General features: G+C 40.7%; 3 protein-coding genes and 1 non-coding gene across 23 annotated transcripts in view; 2 read left to right on the top strand and 2 right to left on the bottom strand.

The window, feature by feature from the left end:
- The window catches only part of BPTF (bromodomain PHD finger transcription factor), a 59865-nt gene extending 53075 nt beyond the window's left edge, over positions 1–6790 (top strand). For 13 of the 14 annotated variants that reach the window (XM_085304703.1, XM_085304698.1, XM_085304696.1 and 10 more), the window contains 4 exons: positions 311–503; positions 1514–1598; positions 3628–3814; positions 5891–6790. In XM_085304703.1, the coding sequence (XP_085160829.1) occupies positions 311–503; positions 1514–1598; positions 3628–3814; positions 5891–5927 (502 nt within the window). In that variant the 3' untranslated portion in view covers positions 5928–6790. Of the gene's footprint in view, positions 1–310; positions 504–1513; positions 1599–3627; positions 3815–5136 lie in introns of all 14 variants that reach the window. The other variant, XM_085304697.1, reaches the window with a different exon arrangement.
- A 3264-nt stretch (positions 6791–10054) lies between these two features.
- On the bottom strand, positions 10055–16460 carry CUNH17orf58 (chromosome unknown C17orf58 homolog). Its single transcript, XM_085304692.1, has 5 exons — positions 16163–16460; positions 13624–14244; positions 13465–13545; positions 11683–11874; positions 10055–11080 (listed from the first exon to the last, which is right to left on the bottom strand). Exons 1-5 carry the CDS (start codon positions 16224–16226, stop codon positions 10893–10895), a joined length of 1146 nt encoding a protein of 381 aa, XP_085160818.1. The 5' UTR covers positions 16227–16460; the 3' UTR covers positions 10055–10892.
- Positions 16461–18018: 1558 nt separating this feature from the next.
- On the bottom strand, positions 18019–18091 carry TRNAR-CCG (transfer RNA arginine (anticodon CCG)). The gene has a single exon. It is a non-coding gene; the product is annotated as a tRNA-Arg (tRNA).
- Positions 18092–20122: 2031 nt separating this feature from the next.
- The window catches only part of KPNA2 (karyopherin subunit alpha 2), a 6487-nt gene continuing 855 nt past the window's right edge, over positions 20123–25754 (top strand). The window contains exons 1-9 of one of the 7 annotated variants that reach the window (XM_085304689.1): positions 20123–20224; positions 20916–21004; positions 21105–21242; positions 21648–21736; positions 22536–22804; positions 23898–23992; positions 24096–24359; positions 24987–25220; positions 25303–25485. In XM_085304689.1, the coding sequence (XP_085160815.1) occupies positions 20933–21004; positions 21105–21242; positions 21648–21736; positions 22536–22804; positions 23898–23992; positions 24096–24359; positions 24987–25220; positions 25303–25485 (1344 nt within the window). In that variant the 5' untranslated portion in view covers positions 20123–20224; positions 20916–20932. The other 6 variants (XM_085304685.1, XM_085304688.1, XM_085304684.1 and 3 more) reach the window with 6 other exon arrangements.

The following is a 25754-nucleotide window of genomic DNA, read 5'->3' as shown; positions in this document are numbered from 1 at the left end:
ACACTGTTCCTTTCAGTTCTAAAGATATTAATGATTTTTTGAAACCCTGATTGCTTGAAAGTGTCTCTAGTATAAAATTTAGTAACTAACTTTGAAATGAAATTGTCTGGTAATTTAGTGTGTTTGTGAACGCAAAAGCAGTTGAGTAGTTTAATAAGCATTTGTCAGTCTGAAATGTCACATGCTACACTGTTGTACCTAATCATGCAAAGTATCTGCTCATGTGCAGGGGATTGCAGATTTATGTTTTAAAATATAAATGTTAATTAAATAGATCAAGTCACTAACAACTTTTTTTCGGATCTTGCAGATTTTACATTGGCTGTGACCGATGTCAGAACTGGTATCATGGGCGCTGTGTTGGCATTTTACAAAGTGAGGCAGATCTCATTGATGAATATGTGTGTCCACAATGTCAGTCCACAGAAGATGCCATGACTGTACTCAGTCCACTAACTGATAAAGATTATGAAGGTTTAAGAAGAGTACTACGTTCCTTACAGGTGAGAACAAGCATTGTGGAAAAGCTTATCTAGTGAATCTTGAGGAGTAAGTCTTGATCTATCTCCCAGCTGTTGGAGACCTTTTGAAAAAGAAACAGCAAGGTTTTTTTGTTTTTATTTTTTGTRAGAAATGCCAGTATGTCAGCTGCAAACTCAATTAGCTTTATTTTACAGAATAACWTTTGTGATAATTAGAAGATCACTGCTTCTGAGTTAGTGAAACTCAACAATTTCCCTTCAGTGGATGGCTTCTAAGGAAGCATGTTTACTCAGAGTACCAAAAGACAGAGTGGTAGTGAAACTGTACATGGTGTAGAAGGTGCAAACTTCTCTTTTTCAGATTACTTTTATATGGTTTCTGGTTGAAGTTTCTGTACTCCTACTTCACAGTTATTAAACGTTTTTTAATACAGTATTCTCACAGAAAGTCATCAGCATGGAGATGATGGCATACTGATGAGAAGAATTAAATTGCATGGTCTGTTATTTCTGGTTTATACATCACTCCCAAAAGCGCCTTTTCTACTACATCTGTAAAGAATTCAGTAATTAAAATTCTGATGATTAAAAACTATGTGGTAACAGAAGTCTAAGAGAAATATTTTGCATTGTCCTATATTTGATGTAAATTGTTTTGAAGATAAATTTATTTTAGAGTATTTGAAATTGAAAACTCTGTCCAATTTCTAGGTGTGAAGCCGCAGCCTCTTCCAGTGAATTTGTCACATAATTCTTTATGCAGCCTTAGTACAGTATCCCATTACCTCTGAATTTCATGTTGTTTTCTATCATGGCATCAAACTACTCACCATCCCAAATTGAACTTTCAAACTTGATACAGTAATGATGATAACTAGTTACCTCTGCAGGTGACACTACACTTCTTCAAATTCAACTCTAGATCCCTGCAGACAAAATTATAATGAAAATGTGTAACAAACTGCTGCACCCCCCCCCTCACTCTCTCTGTGTGTGTGTGTGTGTGTAATTATATCTTCTTGTCTTAACAGGCTCACAAGATGGCATGGCCATTCTTGGAACCAGTAGATCCGAATGATGCACCAGATTATTATGGTGTTATTAAAGAACCAATGGGTAAGTGTTTATGGGTGATGGCATGAGTGAGTGGATCTGAATTTCTAGTCATATGAATTTCTAATTCATTACCTGATAACCATTTCCGTCTGGGGATCTTAAAAATACATTTTTCAGGATACACATTTTGTAGTTAAGTGAACCAAGACAATGTGGTTTCCCATTGATATATTTAGACGTTCAGGGTAGAAGTAACTTATCTACTTGTTGGCTAACTCCTTAACCCTGGATACAGTCTGTCTAATGTGTGAAATATGAAATTTGGTGAAGCAGTAGGACTGAATTCTCTTAAAACAGTTTTATAAAGTTATTTCAAGAGGATGATTTTGTTACACTAGGCTTTGCCTGTATTTTCTGGTTTTCTGTGTATCAGTTTCTTCAAAGTGTGAAGTCTGTACTCTTAACGCTCCTCAAACTCTAATGCAGCTGAAGTGACATGCAATTTAAGATGAAGTTTAAAATGATTTAAAGATTTAAAATGATTCATCTGATTTGATCTGATTAAAATTATTTGATCAGATTGCCATTTTGTATTTGTAAATTTTTAATTTGCCTTTAAAGCTATATAAACAGGAATTGGTTTAAATGCTCTTTATATGGAGGGAAACTGGAAGAGGAGAGGTTTTAATGTTTTATTCATTTGTTCTCACCAGTAAGCTAGATATAAGGTAGCATAGCACTTGAATGTGACAGCACTGAAAAATCTACTTGCTGCAAGAAACAAGGTTACTAAYGCTGTTCCCTTCCCTCTAATTATTGAACCAGTACCTCTTTGTGTTGAAATGAGAGCTAGTGTGCTGTTTGAGTTTTCCCACCTATTTCTTACTAACCTTAGAAATAGGAAAGTTAAATCTGATCTCTAGGCAAAATTGTAGTTTTCCACCTGAAAATTAAATTTCATTTAGAAATGTTGTCCTTTTCTCTTCCAAAGTTTTGGATTGTGCCATTCTGAAACTGCTAAACAACTCCTGTTCCATAATTGGTCATGGCCAGTATCTGAAAATGGTTCTTTTCAGGTGTATATGTTGATGATTAATTTGCTTAGGGAAACACTTACAGCATGAATATCTAATGCATGTTAATTAACTGTCCTTTTTGCTGTGTGTTTAAAGCTTATAAAGAAAGCTGAAATGATTATGTAATTAAACATATAATAAATTAATGAAAGTGTATTTAGTACTTTCAGAATTAAGTAGCAGGAAAATATACTTGTTGTCACTAGGTAATTTAGGCCAAGCTATGCTTGTCTTCATGCGTTTTGTCACTAGTGGCAATTCAAAATAAGCWTTTTAAAGGCATTTTCCCAAAGGTAGGACGTTCTTTTTTTTTTTTCCAGCTGAAAGTGCCTCTATACACTTAGACAGCTATATTTATAGTTGGCAAGTCCCATTCCTCCCCCTCTACTGAATTTACATTTGCATGAAAATAGCACCATTACTGCTTAATTCACCATTCCTGTTTCTTTAATCTGTCTAGTCAGTAAGAATGAGAACATTGGCATTTTGCATGATCCTGCGCTTGAAATCTGTATATGCCATGTGGTAATGTGTATATCCCCATGGAAACTGATAATTCATTCAAGACAAATCATGAATTCAAATGAAAAATAACCAGAAGGATTAGACAGACTAAAAATCATGTACATATATATAGCCATTAGCTAGATGAGGGCTGTAAAGAAAACAAAGTACAAGTAACAAAATGAAGATTACTTAGACGTTTTTTACCCCCCCCCCCTTAATTTCTTTGGAAGAAGTAAATAGCTTCCACAAGAACTCAGTTTTTTCAAAGCCACTTTTGCTATTTGTGTTTTAGTTATGCATGAGTAGGTCACGTGTAACTAAAGGATCTGTTAGAAGGAAGGTTACTCATGCCACTCTGTTACAGCATGGTGTAACATACATTCCAGCAAATGCGTCTAACCTCCCTCGGCCTTGTTTCTAGCATTCTGATAATGTGAACTCTGAATATGAAAACTGAATCTGAACATGAAAATGTCTCAATTTAATAATTCTTGGTTTGTTTGAAGACCTTGCCACCATGGAAGAAAGAATACTGAAACGTTACTACAAAAAGGTCACGGAATTTGTGGCAGATATGACCAAAATTTTTGATAACTGTCGCTACTACAATCCAAGTGACTCTCCTTTCTACCAATGTGCAGAAGTTCTTGAATCATTCTTTGTACAGAAACTAAAAGGATTTAAGGCAAGCAGGTAAGCAAAAATACTCCTGGTCATACCTGTTCTGTTGTCCCCCTAAAATCTCCTTAATGCTTTTTGTAAGCCTGCCTTGCATTAATACAGAGGTATCTGCTTCTGCATGCATTTGCCTGGACAAATTTTTTTTCTTTTCTTTTTTTTTTCTTTTTATTTTTTTTTCCTCCCCTCAGTCTGTTCTATAATACCTACCCACTAGCTTCAGTTAAATTTAAGGATTAAACAGGATTTTGTTAAGGTTGTGTTTCTTCAAAATAAGTTGTTAGGCATGACTTTGGACAGTAACATTACTGAAGAAAAGTTGAGTAGAATTTTAAGTCATTGCTGCAGCAAAGCTAAACAAAATAAGAATAATTCCTGATCAAGAGAATGCTGTGGTGTTCTCAATCTTGATAATTTCTATTGTACACAAAATCCTTTTCYGATCCCGGAAAGAGACAATCCTTCCATGAAGCTTATAATCCAGTAACAAAAAATAAAATACTTCTTAATTTTTACTACCTCCTCATATACTTGAAAATTGCCTTTTCATATCTCACTGTATGTGAAAGGGAAGGAATAAGTAGGCTTTAAAGTAGGATGTGAAAAGATGAACACAATTCATATTTGACTATTTAAAAATAATTTTTAATGCTGTTTTTCTGTAGAAAGGCTTATGTAGAATATTTCCCTAAAATACAAATTCCTGAAAAATAACATGCAACTCTAGTGCTATTTCAATCTCGTGCTTTCCAATTCTGTCTAGTAGTGCATACATGGGAGCTGTACTGCTGTTGTCAAATTATAATATGGCATTTGTTCCTGAAACTAAAAGCTTACTCAAAACTCTAATGGAGTATACAGATTGCTCCTATATTGTTGCTAAATTTTAATATAAGCCAATTGTAGCTGAATTACAAATGTTGAATGCCTTTCAGCATTGCTCAGATCTGTATATGTACAGTAGTCATATATGGACGGTTGTCCATTTTACTGTAACAGTCAAAACAGACTGCTAGTCTAGATTAATGCAGGATTAAATCCATTTATAATTAACTAAATAGATGGCTTCACTTTATTGCTGTGGGAGCGGTGTACTATTCTTTGTGCAGTGAGAGGAGGATTGACAAGAAGAGATGAGAGCGAATGAATTAATTTGGCATTTTTCTCCCTAACTTAATACTGTAGTAGTGATTTTTTTTTTCCAGGTAGTTTTCATGTTTCTGTCATCTTCTTTAGCTGGTTGTCCAGCATTCACTGCTTGCACACTAATTTCATTGCTGCATCGTATGTGTTATTGTTTTTCATTTATACCATCCGTGTTCTTTCTTTTCTTGCAGATTGTGATATCTTTAGTCTGAACTTTTTAACTGGAATCAGAACTGGATGTTGGGGTCACTTTCTTTTATTGTACAGTTTGATGACATTAAACTGCCCTAAAAATCCAGATAATTTGTCTGAACAGTAAATGTTGGGGTGTTTTGGGTTTTTTTTGTTATCAGCAGTCGTGCTGGTAAATACAAATGTATTAACAGAATTGTCCCGTTCCTGGAATACTGTATGAAAAAAAATGAAAATCTTGGAAACAGTGTATTTTATTGGTTCATTTTCAGTCATTAATAAAACTGTGAATGTCAAAAAGGAGTTTTGCTGAACTCTGATTAACAAAAATGTGATTTTAATATGCCTGTTCAGTTTTTTATATTAAGTTAATCCAAAGACGACTTGAATAAATTTCAGTAAACCTTATTATAAATACTCACACTCATAAATTGTCTTTATGCCTGCCTTTTGATGGACTACTGTTATGTAAATTTGAGAATAAAACTGATTTCAGGCATTTTTGAATATTCCAGTGACACACTGCATTTTACAGGTAGTGACATTTTTGTATACTGCAGTTAAAAATGTGTGTAAAGTTCAGAGATGCTTAATTTTGAGTTTTCTTTTTTTCTGAAAGGGAAAAAGCAAAACAAATGGAAGCAACCTGGCACTAATTCCCTCACAGTGATTTACCCTTGGCAACACCTTGCAGCAACTGTGTTCTCAAAAATTAAGGGTGCTTAATTCTTGACTTTCTTCTGTATTCTGCAGGTCCCATAACAACAAACTGCAGTCTACAGCTTCTTAGAGTTCAGCGTGTTAACCTAACACACGAGCAAGAATCTGGTTGTCTGAAAATTTTTAATTAAGAAGCCAGATGTTTTTAGTCAGGTTATCCTGACAAGACTTGATGTAAACTGCGTTTTTATTGGTCACAACAGTCAAATTATATTCTTGGCTTATTTTGTCCAAAGGACAAAGAAATAAAAATCAGCAGCACCACTTTCTTGTCAAGATCAAATTGTTGTACTATTGTGGCAGAAGCAGGAAAACTTTGTTTTTTGAAGGAGAGAGAGAAAGAGCAAGAAAAAAAAGATACAGTAAATGGGGTCAAGTTTAACTCCATGGAAATGCCACGTCTGTTCTTCAGTGAAGAAGCTGGTTTAAAGTCCACACAGAAAACTTTGTATTTATTTATTGTTGCAAAAAAGACGCTTTTTTATTGCTGCCCTCATTTGTCAGCTAATTATTTTTTCTTATAAAATCCAGCCCCGGTTACATGTAATCCATTCTGTATCTTAACATGATTCCTGTAGGTAAAAGTACAAGACCTCTAGATGTCTTTTCTTTCTATGAAAGGAGCTGCTATGTACACATGTGCACACACACAGAACTGGGAATCAACAATGAGTTTATCATTCATGGTAGATAAAAACAATTAAGCTTGCATAAAAGTTGGGCTAAGTGGTCACGGACTACAGACTCTGTTGCCTTGAATATAACAGTACAATTTGTCATTTACTCTGCACCAGACTGAAATGAGTAAAATCTATTTGAAGGTATCTTGTTTGTAAACATTTGTCAGATTCTAATTTTTTTCTTTTGTATTAAAATTCAAAATATGGATGTATATGAAACAAAATAAATGGAGATAATTGTTCTCCCCACACATGTAGGTGTCTTTGAGTGTGCGCTAATATGCTTATAACTTTGGGGGATTTGTTCAGAAGTATAGATAATTCAAGTAATAAGGGAGGGACCTGGCCAGGGAGATCTCGCTTTATTTTGCTCCAAAGGTAGTATTTACTACTTTTCTTTTTTTAAGCAGTTGTTATCCCTTTATAAAATTTCTACAGTGGTGCCAAAATTACTGTAACAGATAACATAGTAGCGAGTATTCTGTGAAGTGTCATTGCCCACTGCTGAATTAGGTGATATTTTGCAAAGTACTCTAGGAATGTAGAGTACCAAGTATAATTTTATCCCTGGAAGGTGCTCTAGATGGCCTCATTTGCTGTATGAGGAGTGCTAGCAGGAGGGATAAATTGAAATCAGTGGATGATGCAATTTGCAGATAATTTTGCTTTTTCTTTCTGATCTGTTGCTTTCACATTACATATATGAATGACTGTCGCATTCACTGTCTACAGTTAATCAGCTGTGGTTTACGCAGCTCTTCAACCATTTGACTAGCTTTTGCACTAATTCACAATTAAGTTTTGTTTTACAGTGATCTGGAATTTATCTGATTTATAGATAAGCTCCTTTTGGGTTTAAACTCGCACCTTGCTATGCAAGAACCTTTTTCTGTTAGTTTCTTAAAAAGATGTTGCTACTGACCACATTTTCTTACACTTACAGGCTCAGGTGTACTGGTTCTTCTGSGATAATTTTATCTAATAAAGCCCTTTTTTTTTTTTGTACATGCAAATGTTGTCATTTAACCTATATGTGAAAAACTAAATAATTGTTCAATGTGAAAATAATCCATTTATGCTTCTTAAAAATTAAAGAAGAGTAATTTCATTTAGGTTATGTTGTCCTTTGACGTTTAAAAAAATGCTGCATATTGTATGCATTGTGATTTTTTTTAATGGAAAAGGGAAAAATCTCAACTTCTAATGGCATTTCAACATATCCTGCAGCTCATCACAACTTCACAGTATTTCTGTACTGTTTGTTCATATATAAATATATATATATGACATCATTTAAAACTTTCCTACATGTAGGCAATAGATTGCTATGTTTTTAACAAATTGTGGCAAACTGAAGAGTACTTTTTTGTACTTTATAGGACACATCATCCTTAGACAAATAAAGTAATGTGTTTGACATTGATTTGGTGGTGTTTCTAATGAAACATTTGGTAATGTTAACATCTTGGCATTGCCAGGTTATGTATAATTGCCTCTGAATTATTTTGAATAGGGAAGTAACCCATACATACAATTTCATCTTGCTAAGAGCCATTTTTAGTGTTTTCAATTGCTATAAAGTATGTAAAGGCATTTTTCTAGCTTTATTAGTGATGGTGTTACATAGTTTCACGTGGTGGTACTGAAAAATCACTCCTGTAAAATTAATTAATTACCCATCTCCAAAAAGCATGATGAGTTCTTAAGATTTGTGACCTCCTGTGTTGTTCAGTCATCTTTCTCTTAATGATTTTATGAATTATTATGGTGTTCTTTTCAAAATGGTGATACATTATAACTTTGATGCTGTGAGCTAAACCAGCTTTGGGTTTTTTCTAATTTGTCTCATCAGACAAATTTGAGGCAATTATTCTTGGTGTCCTTCATACAACAGTTAATAGAGATTTAAAGCTGTCAACATGAGAGCTTACCTAAAAGCCTTGAGTAAACTTCTGGAAAGCCAGCAAGATAGTATTTCTATTTCTGTATATTTCTCTTTACTCGTTGCAGAATATTTGTGCTTGTCCTGCTGGGGAAGAAAAAATCACTTATGGTAATTTAGATATCTCATAAYTCTTACATGCAAGTGCTGTCTTCTTTTTCAATGTGGTTAATACTGTGGGAGTGTTTTAACAGTGCAGTGGAAGACGTAGTGCAGGAAGGGAAAGACTCTATCGTTYGTCAGGCTGGTTTCTGAAGTAGTAGCTAAATTGGAGGTAGTGGTGGAGACATGTTGATTGTCAGTTATGGGTGTTTGATTTGGGCTTTTGATGTGYTTAGCACTCGTATACTATTATCTTTTTCTGAGAGACAGTCAAAATGAGATACAGCCATGGATGTTATTTCTGTACAGTTTGCTTGTTCTAGATCACTGTAATGTCAGGGGGAAGTGTTTAATTGCTGTTCTGGACAAAAGGATGACTGTGGGACTTGCTGGTTAGTCCCTGGTCTTCAGTTGGAAATACAAACAAAGAAACTGGAGATACGTGTGTAGCCCTTCCTCCTTCCTTCCTTTGTCTCAGTCTGCTCCAGTGCTTTGATTTGCTGCCAGGAATAGTCATTTTGCCAAAGCAAAAGCCCCCTTAATAAAGTCTCTCAGGAAAATTTCATCAGTATATGCTGTGCTCCATGCAAACTCTTCTTTGTATATATATATATATTTTTTCAGATAGACACAAGCTGCCAGTAAGTTTCTGTCTTGAAGTAAAAGTCTTCTGGGTCCTAAAGTGTAAATAAGTACTGGTTTAAAACTGGTATGGTTTCAGGAATTGATGATGTTTGCTGTTGGTATTTTATCTCCTGTATTTCATTATCAAGAAATACATTGCATACAAAATTTCTTAAAATGTTTTTTTGTGTATCCACCACTGTAGCTTTTCAGCTGCAGACTCATGAGAAATAAAGTTGGTGTCAGAATCACCTTTGCATCAAAACAAGATGCATATAGGAGCCACTGCTTCCTGTTCCAGGTCATATCATAATGTCATTTGATGGAAGCGGGACAGGGGAGATCTTTTTTAACCTAAGACTGCAGCTTCCCCTTTAAAAAAAAAAAAAAAAAAATCTTTTCCTCAAACTATTCCCAGAACATTTGCAGTGTAATTCTATATAAAACAGTTGTGAGGTGTCATTGCTGTAAAGATTCTCCTGGTTCAAAAGGCTGATACTCGTTATGGGCATTTCCCTGCGTGTACTCTGAGCTACTGCTTTTTCTTACTAGCAATATTAAGCAGTTATTTTTCTGCACCACTGTCTGAACCATATCTTAAAATAGTAGCTGACTCTTCAAACATGTAGATGCCTCTGTTTAATAATCAGATTATCTTTCTGAATTTTTTGGAACCCAGGAAACAGTTAACCCMAAAACCAATTAGTGCTTTGTTAGTTTCTTTCAAAGACTTACTTGTGAAAAATACTGACTCTCGAAATAGTAAATAGTAAAATCCTCTTGCAGAGGTTTCGTATAATTAACATCTTGTATTCCCACCACATTAAGAATACTTTACGAAAGTAAAGATTGTATCTTAAAAGTAACTTTACTGATGTGCAAGTACAAACTTTATAATATTTCTCACAGTAAAATTACATTCAGTACACAGTTCTAGAACTGAAGTTTAAGGCACTAACAGTGTAACCAGGCATGCAAAATGGCCATGCAATTGCATGCTTATTTTGCATTCCTTGGCATCAATTTATGCAGTTACTTGTAAGCCTAATTGGGCATTTATGTTATGCAGTTACTTGACTTGCTTTCAGTTAGTGAATTCATATACTTGAGTAATTGCATAGCTATTTTGTGTGCTTTATATGAAARTCCAGCTCCACTTGAAAAATGGTGCAAGTTTTATCAGAACTGCRGATATGTTTGAGGAAACCAAATCAATAGGAATGGTTCCTTTGAAGTAAATGCATAGAGTGCTTTAAGCAGAATTGTGTGAAGGTGCAGTTGACATTCTCTAGGTAAAGCTATGGTGTTATCTAACACTTTTCAGGGTTAAGGCTTCCAAAGTTCAGTTACTTTTTGTGAACCTAGAARAATGCCTCCAGAATTTCACTTTATAATGACTACAGGTTATTAGGAATACATTATAGTGGAGGAGGCGATAGTAGCCTGTGGTTCTGAAAACAGCTGGAGAAAATTCATGATCAGTTCATGTTCTTTACGCTTTTTGTGCTGTATTTCACAATATATAGGTACCTAGTCAAGAACATTCGGAGTCTGCTAAAGCACAAAAATAATTGCCTGTCATGGTGTCAGGTGTAAGCAGAGCTACCTCTTGCTGTTGCTAAACCAGGTTTATTCTGGTGGCTGAATTCTACCACTGCTTGTGTCCTAAAAGGAGGTTACCGCAGCCTTATCCACATTTAGTGTGAGCCCCTTGCACTTTGCGATTTCTCTTCCTGTTGAATCTTTTCACGTAGCTGCTGCTACTCCTTAGCAATCCATCCCCTGGCCTCAGGCGCCCTTGCAGGAACTGCAGCAGGCTTGCCGGGATCTGTCGTCTCTTGTGGTAGATCTGACCCATCACGATGTATCTACTGCCTGCAAAACAAACGCACGCGCTGGGCTGTGGAGAAAGCATTGATTGATTCCCTACAGCTCACGTGTTTTAATGGCAGCAGATTTATGAATGGATATGAAGTTATACCCTACAGAAACAGATACTCACCACGTGGCTTAGCACAGTGGCACCCTGAACTTTAGTGCGATTTTGGGGTAGTACTTGCATTGAAATAATGATTTACTGTGGTATACTGCGACTGGAAGCTTTGGGGGGAAAAAAATGGTATTAAAGAACAAATTTTCATTCATAAAGAAAACAATACTGCTCCCAAAGACATGGGTTTAAGCTCCTGCTTACGTTTTTTTTAAGCAATTGTGAAAATTCTTGCARTCATTCTGGAACTGGATGAAGAAAAGACTACAGTGCTGCGTGATTTCTTCATACAGTTGAGTGTCTCCTGCAGGTTTGGAGGAGTGTTGGTTTTTGTTTTTGTTTTCCCCCAGTTCCTCTAGTTTAACAGTAAATGTAATTTTTTCAAAATATTATGAGAACCTAAGATAAGCCTGTTAGATTAGGGCAAACTAAAGGTGGCACTGCACTCAGGAGGAATAGTGGAATGGATTGAGCTGGGTTTGTTTACCAAGTTTAAAGTCTGGGCATGGTTTACTGCAGTTTAAAGTATCCACAACTAGAATGTGAACCCGGAAGAAGAAACCGTCAGGAGTAATATACAGGCGACTCATCTTGTATAATCCATCGCTGTTTACCAAAAGAGTAATCAACTGGACTCCATTCCCCAGTCTTTCCACGTTATAAACAATTCCGTTCACTGCTGTTTTAAGGAAACAACAAAGAAAGAAAGGTGTCAGGTTTATGTATCTTGGTGGCAACTCAGGGTACTTACGAAGACTCTCATTTAAAGTTTTGTAAAGTAAATGTCAGCATAAATTTAATTGGCCTGGTAATAGGCAATCTTGAAAGTAGATCTTGCCTCCAGTAATCACACGTGATGAGGTCCTCACCTTAGTATTGGCTGAGTTACTATTGTACTTTACAGGTCTGATGTATTTTTTATGAAGTTTATAAATGTTTCAAAAGAAACTACTGAGGTTTTTAGCAATGTCTGTCATCAAAGAAGTTCTCATTCAGCAAAGCAGGCACAATGCCAGTTTTGGAAGTTAAAGTTCTCTTTGCTTTACCTATGTAACATGACTACAGTTTTCTGATGCCTCTGGTTAACTCAGCAYTTGTCAAACCCAGAAATAGGCTGCAGAGCATTAAGTGACTGACAGTACAACATGGTCTGTTCAGTGCCCTTGCYGCTTGATGTGCAACCTTTTCATTCAAAGCTGAAATATTTCACTTAGGTTAGCTTCAGACTCCACTGTGATGTTTTAATTTTGGAATTTTTACTTTGCCATTTAATCTTTAATCTGTACTACGAATGTAGAGAAATGAATCGTCATCTTGGATCACTGCAATGGAGCCTTGGCTGATTTGTTGCTCAGACTGGTGGATTTTTTAGTCTGAGTCATACGGGGAAAACATACCTGTCGTCTTCGGTTAAGAGATGGGCAAGACAGCTATTTGTTAAAGTCTGAAATACATAAAGGTCAAGTTGATACAAGGCCTACAATTGACAGGCATGCATGAGATTGCGGAGAGAGGAGGGGGGGAAAAAAAAAGTATTGCATTTGTAGAAAGCACTTCCTGATTTCTCTACTTAGAGAAAACAGATGTCTCGTAATGTGTTTATACTCTGCAAATGGAAACATCTGTTACCACTACACATGTATTTTGCTTATCTCTTAAAATACTGTGAGAAAAAGTTGGTATCTATTTCACAAGTTCATAATTGTAGGGAAAGATTTCTTCAGTCAGACAATTCTTGCTCTTAAACATTCAGTGTAAAAATGCCAGACTACTTTCTACTATCTTTAGTTACATCAACTGCAGAAGGACTAAAGACACTGAATGCTGAGGAACTTCCAGAAACCTTCCTACAGAAAGTATGTTGTTTTGGGCCACCACTTAAGTTTCATTTTAAATTGTAGCCCCAGAAACACCAAGTCATTCTAAATAGTAGGAGGTAAGTAATAACAGCTATAAAGCTTAACCTTAGAATATCTAAAACAGTTGGTCTTACCAGTTCTATCAATCAGCAGCTGGAACATTGTCTTCCAGATCCTCTTCCCCCCAGGAGTGGAGAGTAGAGGAAACACAGAAAAAGAGCAATACTAGACCAAGGTAGGGAAAGGATAATGTAAGGCTCAGTCCTATCCGTCTTAGTGCGTATATAAAGAGGCGTGATGARTCCCTCTAACATAATTAAACAGTATCTTGAAAGCAGAAGTGAAATGTCAGTAATACATGGACAAAGAGGGCCCCTGCCTGGCATGACCCRTAGAGGAGAGCAGCTTACCAAATTCACTTGTGCAGTAGGCCTCCACTTCGTCTCTCTCTTTCCTGCACTCGCTCAGACATGCCTCCTCCTTATCGGCATCTGTAACAGCACGTGGACCCAAATGAAGCCAGCCAACCTTTGGGAAGTCCCCGATGTCTCTTGCCAGAGCAGTCTTACCTTTCTTTAGCGCACTGAAGTGATACAGCAAGCTGGGTGACTGGCGGTTGGTGACCCAGGAGGGTTTGGTGATCTTTAAGGGATYGATGTACTTATAGGGGTTTGTCTTGCCTGGTCGGTTGAAGGAATGCAGCAGGTTGGGATCATCTGACTCTGCTGCTCCAGGCTCTGGGAAAGGATGTGCCTCTGCTAAGGATCTGATCTTTTCGTAGGAAGATCCTGCGTGATGGAAATGAGCCGACACGCTGTTAGCAGCCTCTGCCAGCCGCCTGTCCGTATGCTTTCTGTTTGCGTGCTTGAAGTCCAGAGAGGTAAGAGAGGGCCCCTCCGTAGGGTTCTCCAGAGTCAAGCCCCCTCCGTACTGCCTGAGGTGCTTCCTCAGCCCTGTATTGTTTTCTAGAGAAGACTTGGGGTGTTTCTTTTTGTCTGGTGCGAGGGAGAGGATTTCGGGCGGTTTTGGCCACTGCGTATTCATGTGGGACAGAAGCCAGTGTTCAGTGTGATTCTCCCCAGTGCTGCTGGTGCCCCAGGCTGGGAGTTTGACTTGGCCAGGTGTGGAGTCAGCTGAACTGTAAGCATCTTTGAGAGTCTGAATGGGTTTCCCAGCATAGGGCAGGAATCCTATGTACAAATTAAAAAAGACAGCAAATTAGTTTTGTTTTGGGAGGTTTGGGGTTTGGGGATTTTTTTTTTTTGGGTTTTGGTTTTTTTACTTCATATGTGTCTGGGAAGTGCCTGGCAGATCTGAGGCTCTACACCRTAAGTCAGGTCTTCAGTTGTATGACAGTATAGCTGATAAACAGTTCAACAGAATGAAATGAAGTAGAGCTCTTTGCTTCTTTATAATCAGGCATGGAAGCCCAGAACAGAGAATGCAGCTGTGAGCAAAACACAGGAGATTTGCATTTTTACTTTATTATTGTTGCAAATTAAAAACATGATTTATAAACAAATCCTTTTCTCAAAAGCTTGAATCTCCAGGGAATGTCTGAGGAAACAAGGTTCATATTGCCATTTGGGATGCTTGTTTAAAAGACCATGACAAGAGAACTATTTGGTTTTCCCATCCATGGGATGCCTTATTGACAGTGTCATCTGGACTTTACAGTGGCTATGGGCTTTGAACATTACTGAAGATTTTTATCTGGAGTTTTGGATTGCTGTCTTTTGCACTAGAGTTGTATGGGAGTCCAAGAAGACATAATCTGTAGCTAGGCGATTGCTGCTGAGTGTCAATTATTGAAGGCTTTTCTTAGTAAGTAGGAGGACGAGCATTTGATAAAGACAAGAAGAGACTGGGACTCTAGTGAAAAATGCAAAGRCTTAATTACACTTTTCATGCAAGCTGGACCTTCTTTCCTGCCTTCACCTTGATCCTTTGAAGCTCTCAAAGCAAAATGACTTTCCACTTAGCCTGGGAAGAGAGAAATTTCCTCTTGCAGTTCATTTCCCCTTTATTGCAATTCTCTATTGTAAGGACTTCGGTTAGCCAGCACAGACTATTTTAAAACAGTTCACCCACACACAGCCGCTGTCTGGGTGTTCACTGCTTGTGGTTAGCATAGTGTAGGAGGCTGATCCTGACTCCTTATGTGAAAAGAGATATTTAGCATACCCAGATGAACAACGTCCTGGTTTATCTCCCATAACTGACTCTCAACTGCTGACCTTGCCATTTTTCCCCCTTCGCTCTCACCAGCTGCTGTCATGGGAAAGATTCYCTGATACTCAGGCTGGACACATGTAAAGTCAAAAGAATGTCCATGAAGAAAGGGGTGGAGGAAGTCCAAGCTAGAGAAAGCAAGAGGCAAGGRTGTTTTGGAGATGTTTCAATATGAAGCTGTGAACTCTGAACAGGTGTTCTGGACTTGGTTTTAGAAAAGTTCTAAGTTTTTACTTCCATGCTTTCTCAGTTTTGGTCTGTAATGAGAAATAGTTAATTTTCTCTACTCACTCCATTCAGGACCTTGAAGCTCATTCCTCTGCCCCAGTATATTCCTGTCTAGCTCTTGCAGCCTAAGAAAATACAACTGCAGCATAATCAGCTCCAGGAGCTGATCTTCCATATGGACTGGATCTATCTTTTATTTCTGTACAGTGAGACTGTACAGACTGCTGCAGCTGCCCACGACAGCCCAGGGCATGCTGAAATCAAGTAGAAATCTGCACTCTACAGGTGACAGGAAGGAGACTAAAAGGAAAAGGTCCCGTACAAAAATCCCACATGCACAGGCAAGTCRAGCTTCGCTTGCTGGCTGGTGGCTGGCAGGGTCTGCGGCACCAGCTGACTGCCGGCTTCTGGCAGGTGCCCTCACTTCTCTCAAACACGGACAAATCAAGTCTTGCGATTTATGTCCCCGTTCCCTGAGCACGCTGAAATCTTTCGTTCTTGAGCCCTTATGTGACCACTGCCACCGCTTGCTGCAAAGGCTACAGCTAAGTAGGGCTTCCAGGGCAAGAATTAGAGTAACGTGTTCAGCCTCCCCTGCTACCAAAAGCAAATCTGCCCCTGCCCCGCTTTTAACGTTAATMAACTTACCGGCCACTGAGCTGCAAGATGATCTAATGAGAAAGCAGAAGAGCCAAAACGCTTTGGTTGTCATGCTGAAGTAAAAGTTTTYTCAGCCTCAAAATGAACTGGAGCCTTTTATGCCCTTCCCCCCGATCCATGCTAATGAGAGGCAGCCTTAGGGGAAACGGGAATCACTCGCTGGACAACCCACTGGAGCAGGACCAAGCTGCGGCCGTCCCTGCAAGCCTCCCCCTGCCTGCAGCCGCCCCTCGTCCCCTCCGCGCGCACGTACGCGCTGCGGCCACCTGCGTTTCTGTGACTGAACGGGGACCCGCACAAAGCCCTGCTCTGGACAAACGTTTCTAGCAACAGATTTCTTTGCGGGGGGAAGGAGGGGAAAATATTTCTCAGCGTATTTTCCAGAGAAAAATCATACAGAGCAACTAGGCTTTTACTGGATGCAGGGAACCGYGTTAAAATGCGGCGTACAGATTCCAGAACATGCGTCGCATCTGCAAGTCAGCATCTGTAAGAACGTGCAATACGTTGATATGCAGTTAGATATTTCTGGCTAGCTCYGCTTATGCGTCTGTTAACATCCTCTAGTTTAAGGAACCTTTTCCAGTGTTCCTTTTCAGCCTGAAAAATACAGTAGTTACTACACAGTCCAAGGGCAAGCTCTGCTGACCCCAGCTATAGCTTTAGTTTTAAATCTGCCTTTGCTAACATGCAGATTTTCACACTTCAAGGCAACCCTGATTTGGCTTATTGCATTAAGTAGGCTTATTCTTACGCTCTCGGCTGAAATGGGTGACCTTATTACTAGACAAGATCTCCACTGTGGCAGTCTGCCTTACTAGCTCACGGTGGATGTCGTGAAAGTCAGTAAACTTGTGCACGCCTGGAAGCGCCGTGGAAGTGCTGTATCCTGGCTCCTGCCATCGACTCTGCGCACAGAAAATCCATCTGCTGGAGTGTAACGCCTGCGTGATGTGGTACAGCTCCTGCTTGGTTTAAGCACTGCTATATTTCTTCTGCTCGTTTGTTTTGTGCTATCTTAATTATGCAGTTTAAAAAAAGTACAGGGCTTTATTTCAAGCAGCTATAGGTGAGGATGTAGGAAAAAGGCCAGTATGCAAAATGCATGTAAGTTTTAACACACGTTAACTCGGAGTCATGTTGCTGCTGTAGCATGTATTAATCCCTTTTCTTCTATTATTTTAAATGTTTTAATTCAGAAGGCATCCCACTATGAAAACAGAAATTAAAACTAAGCTACTCCTMTTGCTGTGCCTTAGGCTGAGGGAGCGATGAGCAGGGGAGAAGCCGCCAGCGTGAAACCGCCTCGCTGCCGCAGATCACGGCTGGGAGGGACGCTCGGGAGTCCGGCAGCCCCGAGCTCCGAAGAGTTTTCTGCTGAGATTAGCGTAATTCACCCCTGGCTGATGTACGATTGCATCTACTTACCGAGTTTCTCCAAGAAACCGTTGCTTGGACTTAAAAGGACTACGGCGGTGTTTTTAGTGTCAAGGAGCTCCGGGGGGGGGAAACAGCTTTTAAGAGTGGGGCTTAGAAAAATAGGGAACGACGGCGAAAGGGCCGCTGCTACTGAAGAAGCGACTTTGGCGGCAGGAGCAGCTGTAGCTAGAGCCCAGGTGCTCAGCGCTGGGGACCGAAAGTGCGTTTTGGTGGCTTTTAGCAGGGCTCTGCTCCCTGTCACCTGCCCCGAGGGCCCCCACGCTCCTCCTGGTCCACGCGTGACCCGGGGCGGCCGCGTCCCCCAGCCTCCAACCCCGGCTAAAAGCGTTCACAGCGCCGGGCGCTGCAACCCCGGAAGCCTCCGCGCGGAATTTTACCGGTGCGCCACAAAACGTSTTGCGGTACGACCCAGATGGGACTCGAACCCACAATCCCCAGCTCCGGAGGCTGATGCCTTATCCATTAGGCCACTGGGTCACCCAGCGAAAACGGCGAGCGGCGYGCTCTAACCGCCCCGCCCGGCTCGCGCTGGCTCCGCCCCCCCATCGTGCACGTCGGTCCCACTCGTGACGAGGAGGCCCCGCCCACATGCCCATATTTGCCACCTCTCTGGCCACGCCCCCCTCCGRCTCCGCCTTCCCTGCGTTGTGCACGGCGCAGGCCTGGCCGGCGAGCCCCAAGGCCCCGCCCCTCTGACGTCACGGCGACGCTTCAGGGGGCGGGGTGGCGCCGCGGACCCTGCCCCCTCGCGGGCGCTTTAGGCTTGTCACGCGCGACGACCGTTAGTGCCTCCCGCGCGCAGGCGGGCGCCGTCGTTTGCCGTACGCTCGTCCCTCCCTCAGGCGTTCCGCTACTCGACACAACCCCCCTTTTCCCCATTTTCTTTCTTTTTAACCTCTTCACGGGCCTTCTGGCATTAAGCTTGGCACTACAGTCCCTTCCCTGCTGGCTCTGGTGCTGCTCTGGCATCAGCTACATCCACCATCACCTTTCTCCTCTCACAGGTTCTYTTCCCCTTGTGGCCCCTTCTCCCCTCTCCTGGATGCACTGTGCTGTCCGTATCACCTCTGCCCTAGCATATCCACCGTGGGGCCTTCCACCCCATCTCTGCCTCATGCTAGCTCATACGGCTGTCCAGCCTTTCTCCAGCCTTCTGTTACTCTCTGTTTTACAACAGCCTTTCAAGCTGCAGTATCCTCCCTCCCGCTCCATGGCATGTTCACCTCACTGGTCTCCAGTGTCCGGCACAGAGCTGCCGCAAGCTTCCGAATCACTGACAGTCCTGYCCTTGCTCTGGGACACCAGTCCTTGCAGAGGCTTTTCAGTTCCTGCATGCGGTTACACTGCCCAGCAAGCCAGTGGACTTCCATCGTGCCAGGTCTCCGATCCTTCTGCATATCAGGTGCTTTACCTCAGTGCCCCTTTTGACTTGCTCTTTTCCATGTGCTAAACTACTCCTTTTCAGCATCTTCATCTGACCTGCTTTCTCCTCTATTGACTTCCTTACCTTTGCTTAAGTATGTTTTTGTGATGGTTTTATTTTACAAGGGTCAGAACAGTAAGACACAATCACTGATAATTACTCCTGCGCTGCCTATGTCTTTGTTAACTACTATATTCATCTACAGATCAGTATAAAAAAAAGTAATGGTTTAATCAACAGAAGTTGCATCAGTATGCATCTCTGACACTTCTCTATCTTGAATTGTACATTATGTGTAGAAATGTGCTTGAGTTGCTGGCAGGATCATGCTTTTCCACTCAGGTTTTATGGTTTGAAATGCACCTCTACTAAAACAGGATGTTTTGATTTAGTAATCTATCTCTTGTAAATAGCCCAAACCCATCTGAAGCACCAAATCTGTTAATTTTTCTAGAAATGGTACAAGGTATTATTTAATTTTGATCTGTAACACTTCCTTTTGAAGTGCTTTAAATTGCAGCTTCACATCCCCTTCTGCAAGAGTTGCTTTGCCTGGTAGTTCCAGGGGGTCCAGTTTAACTCGCTGAAGTAAAAGACAACAGGGGGAGTCTTACGAGAAGCCTTAAACGACCGGAGGTTAATAATGTAGAAATTAGGCCGTATATGAGGAACTGGAGTATTACTGCTGCTAACCTCTCAGCCTGAGCGTTTCGAGAGTGGAAAGTTCCCTGCTGTAGCGCCAGCCAGGTGTGCCACAACCCCCGCCCCAGCCACGCATAGGAAACTACAAGTCCCATCATGCCACGCGTCGCCTTCCTCCGGGCGCCGAGGCCCGAGCGCCGCAGTCTCCCCGAGGTTCTAGGGCCGCCGGGGTCRCTTTGAATTCTGGGAGTTGTAGTGTTGGGGCGGGGGCGGCTCCTTGAGCACGTGACGCCTGGCCCGCCCTTCCGGGAGCACGGCGCAGAGTCGCTCCTCTTCATCGCGAGACGAGCCGGATTTCAAATTGGCCAATCAGAACCTTGCTATGGCTCGAACTGGCCAATAGCAGGGCGAGGGCGCGGGAAATTTAAATCCCGCCTGGAGCGGCCTAGGGTAGTGGCAGCGTGTTCGCAGGCTCGGAGCGGCGCTGTGGCAGCAGGGCGGCTGGGGCGCTGAGTCCGCGGCGGCGGTGTGGAGCGGGGAGGAGGGTGCGCTAGTCTCTCGGAGAGGCTCCGTCGGCGATAGGGTAGCCCCCTCCTTCTGGGGCTCCGCGGTGCGCACAGCTGCGCGGAGGGAGGCTGACAGGGTCGGTGCTTCCTGCAGCGGGCTGCGTGCTGTGGCTGAAGCGAAGCCAGCCCTCCTGCAGCGGGTTACCTCGGGGCCGGCCAAGGCAAAGGTCGGCCTCGTTACCTACGCAGCTGCTACTGCATGTTGCTAACCCCAAGGGCACGGCAAGGCTACTTGTAGGGGCCTTCTTGGGGCTATTCTAATCAGAGATTGGAGGAGGGGGGCTTGCCTATGTGGCATAGGCTTGAATAGTCAAATGCTCAAAATAGTATTTAAAATGYGTATATATGCTGTCTGTAGGGAAGAAGGCCTGTCTTATTCCTAGAAACAAAGACTCTGATAATGTTTGTAGACTGGAGTGTCTAAGAGGACATGTGCGTCTACTGCTTTTGCCATAATGCTGTTGCTGTGATAACTGTTGGCTTTTGAAAAAACAACTGTTATATTACCATTGTCTTTCCTTAATTCAGAAGAATTCATCTAATACAGACAGGTGTCTTCTGTTTCTAAATACTGGTCTAAGTTGTGAACTTTAAACCTTTGTGGAGTAAACTCTTAGGGGTTTATCCTATGCTCTGTTTTCAGATTAGTTTCTTTTATCTTCTCTTGAAGCCTGACTAATAAACAAGATGTCTACTAATGAGAATACTAATGCAGCAGCTCGCTTGAACAGATTCAAGAACAAGGGAAAAGATACCACAGTGAGTATTTTGATGCAATGAATATTCTGGGTTGCCATTGTCTCTCTAAATGTGCTTTGTACTTGTAAAAGCTGTGAACTGATGAATGTATATTCTCCAGGAAATGAGAAGGCGGCGTATTGAAGTCAACGTAGAGCTGAGAAAGGCTAAGAAAGATGACCAGATGCTTAAAAGAAGAAATGTTAGCACTTTACCAGATGATGCTACTTCCCCCCTTCAGGAAAACAGGAATAATCAAGTAAGTAGGACCCCAACTCCAGTGGCCCATATTGTAGATCCTTCCTCAAGATGTCTGTAAATGCTTGCAATACTTATTTTTTTCCTTGCAAATATCGCCTCTTAAAAGGTACTTTAGGCAGTTTTGTTCAAGCCTAATGTATTATTGGTGTGAAGAACATCAAAAATGCTTTCAGCAGTTAAAATAATGTAGCTAAAGCTATAGCTGATGAGGGTTTGGAGACTGCAAAGAGGATGGGTGGGGGGTTGTTCTTTCTCCCTCCCTCTCTCTCTCTCTCCCTCTCTCTCCAAACAACTGATTGTTTTGTTAAGTGGCAGTCTTTTTGTGGTATTGTATAGAGGGCCTCTGGTTATAAAACCACCTGTCTCTTCCAACGAAGTCTAAATGTAACTCTTCCTTGTACAGGTTTCAGCACACTGGTCAGTTGAAGAAATAGTCAAAGGAGTTAATAGTAATAACACAGAGCTTCAGCTACAGGCTACTCAAGCTGCCAGGTAAGGCGTTTAAAGGGAACTGATTCACTTAAGCGGAAACTTGGAATTCGCTATTCTTTTTACCTTACCCAGTTACTGACCTGCACATGACAGCAACTATGGCTCTCCTTATTAAACTGTATTTCAATAAATGCCTGAATCAAACTTAAATGCAATGTTTTGGTAAGCTTTTGGTCTTATGCATAGTTTTGACAAAACTGTGGGCTATGGATATTCAAGGAGCCTGAACAATTCAGCAGGAAGTAGTAATTGATTTCAGATGGTTTTGAGGTGGCAAAATAAACAATAGTCCTTCTCAGAGTTGTAGAATAATATACCTTATTCTGATAAAAGGGAATCATTATCTTGTGTCCACATCTATGATATTTGATTGTAGTGATCTGCCTTGAAATAAAGTACACAGGCAAGTGACTGGAGTTAGAAGTRTGCTGAATTGTAATTCTCCTCTGGAAAGCCTGTATGTTGCTGCAGTGTTGCTTCTGGCAGTCATTACCCTACTGTCTGCTGGAAAAACCTCTTGTAGTTCAAATAAAGCAGACCTACAAGAGTCATAGTATATTTCAGAAGCTGAACAGAACCTCTAAGTGAAGACATGCCAGAAGCAATGTTAATAAGAGGTTTCAAGTGCTAGTGTYGAGCTTGTCTGTAGTTTGGCTGAGTTTCCTCCTCACATCTTGTTGCTTTGCCTTCTCTGAATGTCTTGAAGTCACTTTTGTTTTTCAAATGAGTCTCTTGATGGAATCTGTTGTGCATATCTCTGCAGGTGAAAATAATGCTTCCTGTTTGTCTTTCTCTTTAGGAAACTCCTCTCAAGAGAGAAGCAGCCCCCCATAGATAGTATAATTCGAGCTGGTTTAATTCCAAAGTTTGTCTCCTTCTTGGGCAGAGCAGACTGTAGTCCTATTCAGTTTGAATCTGCTTGGGCGCTTACCAACATTGCGTCTGGCACATCAGAACAAACAAAGGCAGTAGTAGATGGTGGGGCTATTCCAGCCTTTATTTCACTGCTGGCCTCTCCACATACTCACATCAGTGAACAGGCTGTGTGGGCTTTAGGAAACATTGCAGGTATGTCAATATGCTGCACAACTTCATTTCTGACCTATTCTGTTAACTGAAATAGGAAAACATTGATGTCATGTGTAGTATGCTGGGCTCTCTGGGACCTCCTGCCCTAATACTTTGCAAGCATAAACATGCTCTACGGTGTACAGTTATGCTATGGACAATGCTTTATCTTTGGATGTGGTATCTGATATAATTTSTCACAACAACTGACAACCTATGTATTTTATTACATTGCTCTCTTAGCAGCAGCTCGRTTTAGTCTTAATGCAGCTACATGGCCATGCTACAATACAGGGCTCTTCTCATACCTTAATTGTCTTTTTGTGATCTAAGAACTGAGTTCTGCCCTGCTGTTTGACTAGAAGGGGAARGGAAGGAAGCAGATGACTCACTGGTATGTTTGACTAATATTCCTTGCTTATAAGGAACAGCTACTTTGAAAATATTGGTGTACTAGTGTTTCACATGCACCTTCCAGGACCACTTGATCTAACAGTGTTGAATCCTGTCTCCCCTTTGGAGAAAGGGGAGGGGAGCACACTAGTCAGTATAGCTACTATATTGCATTTGCTGGAGTGTAATTTTTTTTTTTAAGGGGGCTGTGCTTCACAGTGTAATGTGATAGTGAGTCTCTGGAGAAAATAACCCCAATTAAACAAAAAGCACTTTTTTATTTCTTAAAACATCTAAAGATAAGCTTTAAACTTAAATATAWCTTAAAGTGGTAAAATAATTCAATAAAGAATGTTCTGAAATTCTGCTGCATTAGAATGTAGAACTCCCATTATCCAACCAATGGCTATAACACATTCTAAAAGCTATATAGAAATATACACTGGTTAYCTCTCTTTTCCAATATAAATTAAATAAAGCTCACTAGTCTGGTTAGAGACCAGTTGTCATAGTTGTCGTATGACTTAAACATGGCAGTAGTCCTTTCGTCCTTTTATTTCTTTGCGTCTGTTCTTATCTAGCCTTTTTTCAACAGTGGTGGCTCTCTTGATCTGACATGAAATGACTTCCTGTGCATACATTCGTCAAGAACGGTTTGTAATATGTGGGTTTACTTTGTTTGTTTGTTTTTTTTTCCTAGGGGATGGCTCTACCTATAGAGATCTGGTTATTAAATTTGGTGCAATTGAGCCATTGCTGACTCTACTAGCTGTTCCTGATCTCTCTTCTTTGGCTGTAAGTGTGCAATATGAATATAATCACAAACATGCTCAGTAATAACTGAGCAAAAAGCTAAAGTAACCAAGTAGTTACTAACCATCTACTTCAACTCTTGCAGTCTGGATATTTACGCAATGTTACCTGGACCCTCTCAAACCTGTGTCGTAATAAGAACCCTGCACCACCCATAGAAGCTATTGAGCAGATTCTTCCAACCCTGGTTCGACTCTTGCACCATGATGATCATGAGGTGTTAGCAGACACGTGCTGGGCACTCTCCTACTTAACAGATGGTTCTAATGACAGAATAGAAGTTGTGGTGAAAACAGGGCTTGTACCACAACTTGTGAAACTCCTGGGATGTAGTGAACTGCCGATAGTGGTAAGCAAGCAGGCATGCAGGCTGCTGTTACTTGACCCAAATAATAAATTAAACTTAAGTTAGACTAGTGTCTGTATAACTGAATAGTTCTTTTCATACAGGAATGTGATGGTTGCTCCAGGTTTTGCATAGATTAAAAAAAGAAAAAAAAAAAAAAAGCTTCTTTCTTGAAGACAACTGCCCCAGCTGGGGCATAGTCTGTTGCTCTTAATGACTGTCAAACTTCTTTGCATAATCAATGAATTTAACACACAGGCCAGCACAATAGTAGACATTCTTTAAAGTCTGTCTCTTAACTCTAGTTCTAGAGTTTGGATTTCCAGCTGTAGTGTTTAGATATGGGGGCTGTGCGAGGTATAATGTAATTATTGTATAATTATCTTAGTGTTTAAGAAACTGATTTCTTAAGCTCTAAAGCTGACAGCTGTTTGCAGATTGTCCTCAGAAGGTACGCATTATTCACATGTTTAATGCRTATGTGGGTAATGCTTACTTCCTGGCCTTTAAAGCTTTTTGGTGGAAAAAACATGCTGTTAACTGGGAAGGCTAGAGCAAAGAAGCAGTGTTCTGTGCAAATATGACTTAGATGACACTGTTCTCTAAACACTACTCTCCTATTTATTTCAGACTCCTTCATTAAGAGCCATAGGAAATATTGTCACTGGTACTGATGAGCAGACACAGATTGTTATTGATTCAGGAGCATTAAGTGTTTTTCCAAGTCTGCTTTCTCATCATAAAAACAACATTCAGAAAGAAGCAGCATGGACAATGTCCAACATCACTGCTGGACGTCAGGACCAGATTCAGCGAGTTGTAGATCATGGCCTTGTTCCTTATCTCATTGGTATTCTGCGGAAGGTAAACAAAAACTGTCTGCTATATTGAGTTTTGCCATTACCATTACTGTCTCTGTTCAAATACCCTGTTCTTACCTTCACAGGGAGATTTCAAGTCTCAAAAGGAAGCTGTGTGGGCTGTGACTAACTACACAAGCGGAGGAACAATTGACCAGATTGTCTATCTTGTTCAGGCGGGTGTTGTCGAACCTCTACTGAATCTCCTCTYGGCTAAAGACAGCAAAACTGTGCTAGTTATCTTGGATGCTGTTGCCAATATCTTCTTGGTATGTGAATACAATATACCTCATTGTAGTCTGAGTTGTTGCTAATGGCTCTCCTGGTACTTTGTGCCTATGCAAAACAGCAAAAGTCTCATTTCTCACTTAAGAGACAGGAGGGAGAATAAAACGCTTTCTGTCTCAATCTGTACCTGAACCAGAGGTCCTGCTTCTTTGAAGAGTCAATGAAAGTGCTGGACTTGCTGGAATTATGAGTATACAGTTTTCTGAAGCTAGATCTCCAACTTTTCTTTTCTTTTTTTTTTTTTTTTTTT

Source organism: Rhea americana, unplaced genomic scaffold (genome assembly GCF_003343005.1).
Source record: "Rhea americana isolate MKP2758 unplaced genomic scaffold, rheAme1 scaffold_21, whole genome shotgun sequence".
NCBI lineage: Eukaryota > Metazoa > Chordata > Aves > Rheiformes > Rheidae > Rhea > Rhea americana.
The sequence above is the reverse complement of the archived record's forward strand: the minus strand, read 5'-3'. Positions and strand labels throughout refer to the sequence as shown.